The 10,108-nt window shown below is 49.4% G+C and overlaps 4 protein-coding genes across 6 annotated transcripts; 2 read left to right on the top strand and 2 right to left on the bottom strand.

The window, feature by feature from the left end:
- Positions 1 to 243: 243 nt before the first annotated feature.
- Positions 244 to 3,802, top strand: FVEG_12069 (phosphate:H+ symporter). The gene is made up of 5 exons (XM_018901402.1): positions 244 to 1,422; positions 1,475 to 1,707; positions 1,757 to 2,253; positions 2,300 to 2,381; positions 2,428 to 3,802. Exons 1-5 carry the CDS (start codon positions 887 to 889, stop codon positions 2,781 to 2,783), a joined length of 1,704 nt encoding a protein of 567 aa, XP_018759883.1. The 5' UTR covers positions 244 to 886; the 3' UTR covers positions 2,784 to 3,802.
- On the bottom strand, positions 2,990 to 3,974 carry FVEG_12070 (hypothetical protein). The gene is made up of 2 exons (XM_018901403.1): positions 3,636 to 3,974; positions 2,990 to 3,585 (listed from the first exon to the last, which is right to left on the bottom strand). The coding sequence occupies exons 1-2, from the start codon at positions 3,748 to 3,750 to the stop codon at positions 3,254 to 3,256; spliced, it is 447 nt and encodes a 148-aa protein (XP_018759884.1). The 5' UTR covers positions 3,751 to 3,974; the 3' UTR covers positions 2,990 to 3,253.
- Positions 3,975 to 4,582: 608 nt separating this feature from the next.
- Positions 4,583 to 6,098, bottom strand: FVEG_12071 (hypothetical protein). Of its 2 annotated transcripts, XM_018901405.1 has the most exons (6): positions 6,081 to 6,098; positions 5,869 to 6,023; positions 5,783 to 5,799; positions 5,606 to 5,722; positions 5,181 to 5,559; positions 4,583 to 5,136 (listed from the first exon to the last, which is right to left on the bottom strand). In XM_018901405.1, the coding sequence occupies exons 2-6, from the start codon at positions 6,020 to 6,022 to the stop codon at positions 4,802 to 4,804; spliced, it is 1,002 nt and encodes a 333-aa protein (XP_018759886.1). In that variant the 5' UTR covers position 6,023; positions 6,081 to 6,098; the 3' UTR covers positions 4,583 to 4,801. The 2 variants fall into 2 exon arrangements, with proteins under 2 accessions (XP_018759886.1, XP_018759885.1); XM_018901404.1 differs by having other exon boundaries at positions 5,869 to 6,098.
- Positions 6,099 to 6,750: 652 nt separating this feature from the next.
- On the top strand, positions 6,751 to 9,663 carry FVEG_12072 (CTP synthase). Of its 2 annotated transcripts, XM_018901406.1 has the most exons (18): positions 6,751 to 6,903; positions 6,962 to 6,970; positions 7,025 to 7,071; positions 7,123 to 7,131; positions 7,185 to 7,231; positions 7,282 to 7,318; positions 7,365 to 7,393; positions 7,453 to 7,519; positions 7,579 to 7,612; positions 7,666 to 7,673; positions 7,724 to 7,820; positions 7,872 to 7,879; positions 7,935 to 7,985; positions 8,034 to 8,174; positions 8,220 to 8,923; positions 8,972 to 9,217; positions 9,265 to 9,317; positions 9,368 to 9,663. In XM_018901406.1, exons 1-18 carry the CDS (start codon positions 6,855 to 6,857, stop codon positions 9,472 to 9,474), a joined length of 1,743 nt encoding a protein of 580 aa, XP_018759887.1. In that variant the 5' UTR covers positions 6,751 to 6,854; the 3' UTR covers positions 9,475 to 9,663. The 2 variants fall into 2 exon arrangements, with proteins under 2 accessions (XP_018759887.1, XP_018759888.1); XM_018901407.1 differs by having other exon boundaries at positions 6,962 to 7,071.
- The last annotated feature ends 445 nt before the right edge of the window (positions 9,664 to 10,108 follow it).

Raw genomic sequence — 10,108 nt, 5'->3', positions numbered from 1 at the left:
TTCATGACAGTTGATGTATGATGCGCGCGCAAAGGATGCGACAACTCTTGTGTATGGTATAAGCGAATGCAACGACACCCTCAACAGCGACGGCCCGAAAAGAAGAGATAAGTCACAAGAGAAAAGAAAGACACAGAATTTGATGACCCAGACTTAGAAGAGTCGTTGAAAGACACGTGCTCTCCAAGGCGCAAAAGTCTTGGCCCGCGGGATTAAAGCGGCAACACAATCGACGCTTCTCATCAGCTGAAGCCGTGATACCCGAAATATTGACGACTCCAAACGCCCTCGGTGACCCAATGCAGCAGAACTTTACCACCAACAAGCTTAGTCCTTAATGACAAGCTTACTCTCTCGGTGACACCATTCAAGTCCAGATGCACCTCAATCTGCCACTTTTGATGCCAAGGCGGGTCGGAGCCACGCTAATTCCGTGCCGTGTCCCGAGACCCTGGAACACTCTTAGCCAAGCAATCTCAACGCCTGAATGCACGTGGGAACCGAGCTCGACGTCTATTCGTCCTCACTTACAACTGTCGTGTGCTTCATCCTATACCGAGCATGGAGACTCAGGAGATAGCATGTCGAGTTCTAGAAGAGCATGTCCTCGAGAAACAAAATTTGACTGGTGCGTCTCGGTTCGGACGGCTCTTGATGGGATTCTCGTAGGAGAGAAGTATGGGGGATTAATATCGAGGTCAATTTATATATATCAGATCGTTTGGTTCCTCTCTAGATCTCTTGGCTTGTTCTTGGCTGCAAGGATAATTTCACTTGTGAACGTGCCGCTGGGTACCCTTTCCAAGTACACGTACGTACCGTACACGAAAATCAAGACCAGTTTCTATTCTTCATATCGTTCTTTATTAAAATAATTCTTCCTAAAATGGCTGCCACTCCTGGTCCCGTCGCAAAGACAAGCGGCGGCAACAATGCCTTCCACAACTTTCACAACGACTTTGCTCACATCGCTGACCCCAATGAGCGTCGTCGTCTTGCCCTCGCCGAGATCGACAAGGCTCCCTTCGGCTGGTACCATGTCCGCGCTTGTATCGTCGCCGGTGTTGGTTTCTTTACTGACTCATACGATATCTTCTGCGTGTCCATGTTGACCATCATGTTGGGTATTGTGTACTATCCTGGCAAGGGAAAACTTGCTACCAGCTCTGATAATGCTATCAAGCTCTCGACTTCTGCTGGTACTGTTATTGGACAGCTTGGATTTGGTATGTTGGCCGATATTGTCGGTCGTAAGAGGATGTATGGTCTGGAGCTTATTGTCATCATCTTTGCGACTCTTGCTCAGGCCCTGACTGCTGGTTCCCCTTCTACCTCGCTTGTTGGTCTTATCATCTTCTGGCGTGTAGTCATGGGCGTGGGTATTGGTGGTGACTATCCCCTTTCTTCCATTATTACCTCCGAGTAAGTTCATCCTTGTTCACAGCTATGGTGCCCAGGTTGACTAACATCACAGGTTTGCTACCACCAAGTGGCGTGGTGCCATGATGGCTGCCGTCTTTGCTATGCAGGGTATCGGCCAGCTCGTTGCCGCTCTCGTCATGATGTTCCTCACCCTCGGCTTCAAGTCTTCTCTCGAGGGTGCCCCCGATACCAAGCACTGCACTGGAGACTGCCAGGTTGCCGTCGACAAGATGTGGCGTACCCTCGTCGGTTTCGGTGCCGTCCCTGCTTGTGTTGCCCTCTACTGTAAGTCACTTACACCTCTACCTCTCAGCACATACTGACACTTGTATAGACCGTCTCACCATTCCCGAGACTCCCCGTTACACCTTCGACGTCGCCCGCGACGTTGAGCAAGCCGACGAGGACGTCAAGGCCTACATGACCGGCAAGCGTGAGGGTGATACTGATGAGATCGCCCGCGCTCAGGTCCATGCCAGCGCCAAGTCCAACCTCCAGGTCCCCAAGGCCAGCTGGAGCGACTTCTGCCAGCACTACAGCAAGTGGAAGAACCTGTCCATCCTCATCGGTACCGCTGGTTCATGGTTCTGTCTTGATGTTGCCTTTTATGGTCTCAGCTTGAACAACGGTACTATCCTTAAGGTTATTGGTTACTCTTCTAAGGACGCCAACAACATGTATGAGTTCTTGTACAACACTGCTGTTGGTAACATTATTATTGTCTTGGCTGGTGCTGTCCCTGGCTACTGGGTCTCGGTTGCTACTATTGATACCCTTGGACGAAAGACTATTCAGCTTGGTGGTTTCATCATTCTGACTATTCTCTTCATTGTAAGTTGTTGTCCTCGCTGGGAGTTTGCAACACTAACATGCCTAGGTCATGGGTTTCGCTTACAACCATATCTCCTCCAACGGTCTCCTCGCCATCTACGTCCTTGCCCAGTTCTTCTTCAACTTCGGTATGTCTTTATTCTACTGCCAAAATACGCAAACTAACAACCTCAGGCCCCAACACCACCACCTTCATCGTCCCTGGTGAGGTCTTCCCAACTCGCTACCGATCTACTTCCCACGGTATCTCTGCCGCCTCAGGAAAGATCGGTTCCATCATTGGTCAGGGTGCTATCTCCATTCTCCGCACCCATGGTGCCACCGAAAAGAACGAGGCCCCCTGGATGGACCACGTCCTTGAGATCTACGCTCTTTTCATGCTTCTCGGTATCTTCACCACTCTCCTCATTCCTGAGACTGCCCGTAAGACTCTCGAGGAGCTCAGTGGTGAGGATGATTACGCCAACAACCCTGAGACTACCATTGATACTGAGGCTCACGCCGGTAAGAATGAGCGAACCAGCGGTTAAGAGTGTGTCACTCCTTTATGTTGGTGCTGCTGATTGGTTGTGTTGGAATCACATGAAACTTGGCAGTGATCTACGGACCCTGCTGGGCTGATGGGACAGAACCTGATTTACTAAAACATTCCTTGATTTGGTTGAGATGCTTGGAAACTCAACAAGTACATTACAAGCTTATAGCAAAATTAATAATCATTAAATAAATACCAAATTACTGGACAGCTTTCCCTTGCCAGCTCGATTTGGCCCTGCTCATGCATAACTTGTCAGAGAAGTAGAAATGTTGAGGGAGATCAATCTGTATTGAAGCATAGAGTATACTTCGTGGTATATACCAATAATAATTAAGCATTCACATAATAGTATCGCTTGTCCGTATCCTGTATCGTTCCTTAACCGAGACCATCAAGCCGAAGGTATACCCAACCCTTTATCCAGTCCATTACCAAAACACCAAAAGGAATCATCAACAGTATTTACTCCTTCTTTCCACCCAAGAGTCCGCCAACGGTGTTACCAACACCCTTTCCAACATCTTGCAGTCCTTGAGCAGCACCCTGTCCACCACCAACAACAGCATTCGCTGTGCTGTTCATAGCTCCAGAGCCTGGAACATCCTTGTTGACGTATCCGCCATTCTCATCACGGCCTTGTCGCTCAGCTCGATTCACGCCCTCCTTGGATGCGAGGTCGCCGACGGGTTGGAGAAGTCCTCCTTGGCCAACTTGACCGGCAGCGAGGTTATGGACGCCGTCTTGGAGAGTGTCGACCTGTTCGACGCCTGTGACTTTGGTCTTGTCGAGGTTTTCTATCATGCTATTAGAAGAGAGGGGCTGTGATGGGGAGATGTGAACTCACGCTTGGCCGCATAGCTTGTCTTGTTATCCTTGGTGAACCAACGAAGATAAATGTCCTCCATCCAAGGAACCCACTTCTCGTACTGCTCGTTATAGGTAGCCTTTGTCCACTCCATTGTGAAGAATATCAAACAAAATTATGTGGAATCTGCTGTATCGTTTATCGACTTGTTTATCTTGTAATCTAGATATCTACCAGACTCAAAGACCGTGCTGAAGACATCACTTTATACACATTGCGCGTCTTGCTACGTCATCCACTTTGCAAGGATCTGAAACGACGCAAGGCAAATCTCATAGGCTGTTTCATTTCTTGGTGGTGGTTGACCAAGACGCATTGTGATGCCATGCTGAGTCTTTTGGGTGTGGCGCGTGTCGCTCTAAAAACCGGTTCTCGTGGCGCCTCGACGTCATTTGGTGGGAGACGACAGGGATGAGCCACGATGGTGTTTATTCTACGGTCCACCAATCAAAGACGAAGAAGCGAGATACGTACTTCTTTCTGGGTGAGAGTTACTGAAATCCAAGTTGATTATGATGAACGTGTCTGATAAATAAGGTTGCTGTGCCTCTTTCCGACATTGATTCATCCTTGTGAGGGAAATCAAGATGCAGTTCGCGATGGTAGGTCTGTCGGAGCCTGAAGCTGATTAATTTCTACTCAAGTCCCGAATCTATTGCATCTGAACCCCTGGCTTCTCACACTTGATTGACTATATATGGGTGTATACTGTGGTCAATGATTGATAGCCGTATGAGGAGGAATTTCGAATGTTCTCGACTTGAAAGCGAGGCATCACTTGAAAAGGGATGATCTTGTATTTATCGGCTCCCTGATCGGTGTGTCCGTGGTTGATATGGCCGGTGATTCAGGAAAAATCTTTCGAAAGGCGTACCAGGCCCTAGTGTATACGGGAAATAAACTCGGCATGTGAATAAAAGGGTTTGGCGTGAAAGTCAAAGCAGAGGTTGTAATACTCTCCGAGATAGACTCTTTTGGTAGAGGGGTCGATTTCGAATTTTCTGTCCAGATCAAACATTTTGGACTGTAGCTTTTGCTGATATCTGTGATGTGATGTGCTATGTTGATGCTGAGTTTCTAACTGTGAGAGGAATCCTGACCTTATGGTATCGGCGAAGGTGAGAGAAAGAAAGGGAAGCAACACATTACATCCCAAGCAACTCCTTCATCCTTTCGCCCATGACTCCAGGGTGCGGCGCGATGATAGCTCCTGCATCTTCTAGAGCTTTAGTCTTAGCCTCTGCAGTTACATCTCCATCTCTCCATATCGCACCAGCATGTCCCATGGCCTTTCCTTCAGGCGCCGTGCGCCCTGCTACCATCGCTATGACAGGCTTGGGTCTTGGGGACGTGCGGCGATGTTCTCTAATGAGCTCCGCGGCTTCGAGCTCCGCCTCGCCCCCAATTTCTCCAATGACGATGATTCCCTTGGTTTCATCATGGTTGAAGAAGAGCTTCAGTCCATCTGCCAGGGTCGTGCCTGTCCCGTGTTAATGTAAGTCAGCTCGCGCGATGAAAACTTACCTGGTAGCATATCGCCTCCCATTCCCACAACAAGACTCTGTCCCAAGCCAACTCGTGAAGTAGACCCAACAGCTTCGTAGCTCAATGTACCTGATTTGGACACTATACCGACACAGCCGCGAGTATACTGCTTGTAGGGCATTATGCCTACACGACACTGGTTCGGGGAGATTATGCCAGGACAATTGGGACCTACCAGTCGGGTCTTGGACTGTGTTCTCAGGACCTCATGAACCCGAAGCATATCGTGAACAGGCACATGTTCTGCTACAGAGACAACGAGGGGAACCTCTGCTTCAATCGCCTCGAGAATTGCTGTGGCTGCGAATTTTGCTGGGACAAAGACCGCGCTGACGTCTGGTTTGACCTCCTTCATCGCCTGGGATAGCTATTAGATTGGGCAATTGAATGAGCTAGTGACTTACCTCTTTGACGGTGCTGAAGACTGGTAGGCCAAGGTGTGTCTGGCCACCTTTGTCTGGAGAGACTCCTCCGACAACTTTTGTTCCATAATCTATCGTGTCTTTTGCATTTATGGTTGCCTAGGTCGTGGGCAGTCAGTGACTAGCTTCGTGACGCGTGGGATTGAGTCGCGTGCGCACCACTGGGCCTGTGAAGCCTACTCGATTGATGTTCCGTAATTAGTCAGTCTCTTCTGAATGCGCAGAAAATATGAGACATGCCATACCTTGGTATATAACTCGAGTCTGGTCTGTTATTTTGAGGTTCCGTATTGTTCTATCGTATGGACTTGTATGAGTTGAGGACGAAGAGAAGCATTTCGCCGTCCTGAGAATGTTTGTCGTAGAACGAAGATGATGGGAAACCCGTGATGATATCATCCTAAGTGTGTTACCTCCAACTGAGCATGCAGAGAAAAATTACATGGAAAGATGATACCTTATGCGAGGTGCCGCTGAACAACGCAATTGTACGTTGCTTCCGAGGTCAATTGGTGATGGGTCGCGAAACTACCCTGCCATTGGCGATCCTCAAGATCACCATTGCAAGCTAACCTGTAGCAAGAGATGCAACTAGCAATTGGCCTTGATAAAGAGCTTTCTAATCGTATTCAAGTTGATACCAGTAAGCCTACCATCTGGAAAAATTAAACCAATATCGTTTCATTCTTTTAAAGTCAATTCGAGCTTGTTACACAACATAATATTTCCATCGTGGAAAATTAACCGGCGTTTTTAGGGACACCATTTACACGAAGTACCCCAGGGACCAGTCCGAGCCTGAACCACCATTACTTATCCAATGCATGCCCTGAGGGTTTTCGCTCTGGCATGCGATATTTCCTATCCCCCATAACTCTTCTGAAAGCCTTCTACGTAGCTGAGTGCTGGCTATAAGGCTAATCTTTCGGCTCCTAACACAGAGGTATCTGAATGGCTTCAGTTAAACCAATTCACTGGCTGCCAGGTGGGGCTCAACCAGGATGAATCCGCGGCGTGACGCACGGAGTCATCTCTTAGCCGCATTCGGAAGGCGGTCAGCGTTCTGAGCTTCACAGGGCGTGGCAGAAATCGTACCCCACCGCCGAATCTTTCTTTTCGTTGATTGAAGTTTTTGCGAACGCGCCGTACAAAACTCCCAGCAACTCCGCCCTGCCATATTAGCAGTTTCTATTCTTTATATAAACGAACAATTGAAAGAACAAACGACATCATGAAGGTTGTTCTTGTGAGCGGCGGAGTTATCTCTGGTGTCGGCAAAGGTATGCTTATTGTCGTCGCATTCTTGTTATGAAGGGCGTGCTAATTCGTGAATCACAGGCATTATCGGTATGGCAATTGATGAGCTGTGCTGATATTCTCAACGACTGACGCCAATGTTAGCCAGTAGCGCTGGTCTTCTTCTCAAGACTCTCGGTCTTCGAGTCACGGTACGATGCGATAACCATGGTCACCGAGCGAGCTTTGACTAACGTTACCAGGCGATCAAAGTAAACCCCACCGACGAAACCCTCCCTCACCGACGATTCTAACCCTCGACTAGACCGATCCTTATATCAACACCGACGCTGGTCTTCTTAACCCCCTCGAGTATGTTGCGACTCAATCCCATGGTTGTGTATTCCGTTAACACATCCCAGGCACGGCGAGTGCTTCGTTCTCGACGATGGCGGCGAGGTACGCTCAATATTCACCGACGAAAAACTTTGCGCTGACCCCTCAGACCGATCTCGATCTTGGAAACTACGAGCGGTATGTTCTCCGACAACAAGACTTGACCGAAGCTCGACCAGGGACTTATAGTACTCCAGATACCTTGGCATCCAATTGAGCCGTGACAGCAACATCACTACCGGCAAGATCTACCAGCAGGTCATTGTACGAATCCTCAGGAATCTTCGCTACGCGATCCACGACCACTAATACAATTGATGTAGGAGAAGGAGCGACGCGGAGACTACTTGGGAAAGAGTATGTGTTACGTCTGAGATTGTTGTTTTATGCGGATGCTAACGATTTCGTAGCTGTTCAGGTACATTGCGCAACTTTACGATCTTGTAGGTCCGACTAACAGCATTTGAGGTCGTTCCCCACATCACAGATGCCATTCAGAACTGGATTGAGCGCGTTGCCAAGATTCCAGTTGACGCTTCTGGTGAATCGCCAGATGTCTGCATCAGTACGTCTTCCATAAGCTAGATCTCACGCGACATTCGCTAACCCACCATAGTCGAACTTGTACGATCTCCTACCGATTACCGATGGCTTGGCATAGCGACTGACTTGGCGGCAGGGCGGAACAATTGGCGATCTCGAATCCGGTCCTTTTGTTGAGGCCCTTTCAGTATGAAACCCAGACCGATCTCGAAACTCAATACTAACAGCCATTAAGCAACTGCGACACAGACTCGGCCGCGACAACTTCCTCAGCATCAGCGTTTCCTACGTCCCTATCATCAATGGAGAGGAGAAGACAAAGCCCACTCAGCATGCCATCCGACAAGTTCGAAGCGCCGGTTTGATCCCCGATGTGGTATGTTCCTCGCGATCCATAACAGTCCGCGCCTAACGTCTCCAGATTGCCTGCCGCTGCGAACGAGAACTCGACGTCGCTACCATCACAAAGATCGCCCGAAGCTGCCAAGTCGAAGATGAGCAGGTCATTGGCGTCCGCAACATGGACACCATCTACCAGGTCCCTCTCCTCCTCGAGCAGGAGGGTCTTCTTAAGCTTCTGCGCAAGGGTCTCGCCCTTGAGAAGCTTGAGGTTGCTCCTCCCATGGCTCAAAAGGGCCAAGCTCTTTGGGACCTCTGGAAGAAGACCGTTGTCCCCGATCGACACCTCGAACCCGTCAACATTGTGTTGGTTGGCAAGTACGTCAGCCTTGACGACTCGTACCTCAGTGTTCACAAGGCACTCGAGCACTCTGCTATGCGATGCAAGCGCAAGCTGAACCTCATCTCCGTCGATTCCGAGCACCTCGAACCCGATATGCAGCAGAAGGACCCCCGAAAGTTCCACGAGGCCTGGGCTCATGTTGTTCGAGCTCAGGGTATCATCGTTCCTGGTGGTTTCGGTACTCGAGGTATCCGTGGTATGGTTGATGTCGCCAAATGGGCTCGCGAGCGAAAGCTCCCCTACCTCGGCATCTGCTTGGGTATGCAGACTGCAGTCATTGAGTACGCTCGCAACGTGATGGGTCTCAAGGATGCCACATCCGAGGAGTTCTCCGCCACCGCTGAGCACAAGGTTGTCATCTTCATGCCCGAGGGCTCCAAGGAGTAAGTCAACGTCTGGTGTATCAAGGAAGGGATGCTAATAAATGACAGGAAAATGGGTGGTACCATGCGACTTGGTAGCCGAACATCCCACTTCAAGCCTGGCACCGAATGGAGCAAGCTCCGAGGTCTGTACGGAGGAGTCGATGTCGTAGAGGAGCGTCACCGACATCGCTATGAGGTGAACCCCGACTACATTGAGGATCTCGAGAAGGCTGGTCTTTCCTTGACCTCAATGGATGACCTCGGTGTCCGAGTTGAGACCATTGAGTTGAAGGACCATCCCTTCTTTGTTGGGTGAGTATTATCTATCGCTCATATCGACTATTGCTGACCGTCAACAGTCTCCAGGCTCACCCTGAGTACAAGTCCAAGACCTTGGCCCCCGCGCCTTCGCGTGAGTATCCCCATGTGCTGATCACCGCCCACCATGACTGACTGTATTAGTGCTCGGACTTGTCGCCGCCAGCTCTGGATGCCTCGACGAGATCATCGAGGCCGCTCGCGTGAAGAAGGAGGCCACCAACGGAGTCAGCGATGTGACCAACTTTTAGATGGCGCAGTTCAATGTCAGGCTTAGACTGGGAGACGGTCCCACGGATTGGGGGTTCTGGGCTTAGATCTACGTAGGACGTGAGATAATGAGGTTTTTTAGACTGCATGGTTGGCGTTGGGTGCTTAAAAATGAACTATACCTTGGCGAAAATGATAGACATGAATTTACAGATGCATTGTATACTGAAGTGCTCTCAGTTTGAAGTTCTCAATCTCGGTGACTATGATCAATTGCCCGTCCAACACAACGTTTTTCTGCTCGCGCAAAGCTGTCACTGTCTTATAAATCGACACCGACGCCTGTGATTGCATGTTCGCAGTGTGTTGCTAGTGATGCATTGTCAATTGAACTTGGCGATGGCAGGATTGGGACGGTTTGCTGGTGACACGTGACTCAAAAGCATCCCAGTACCCCTCGTCGATCGCCTCGGCAACGTTCTTCAAGATCATCAAATTGTGAAATTGTGGTGTTTGTTAATTTTTATAGAAGCCTCTCTTACTGTGGCGTCATGGATCACAGATTTAGATCCGAACTGCGAAACATTCCTTTATTCTCGAACACGCTCAATGTACTGCTCGTCTCCCAACTTTTACGCTCACTTGCTAAGGGAATGCCAGTCTCAGATAAGATGT

This window comes from Fusarium verticillioides, chromosome 4 (assembly GCF_000149555.1).
Source record: "Fusarium verticillioides 7600 chromosome 4, whole genome shotgun sequence".
Classification (NCBI taxonomy): domain Eukaryota; kingdom Fungi; phylum Ascomycota; class Sordariomycetes; order Hypocreales; family Nectriaceae; genus Fusarium; species Fusarium verticillioides.
This window is presented reverse-complemented; position numbering and strand designations above follow the sequence as displayed.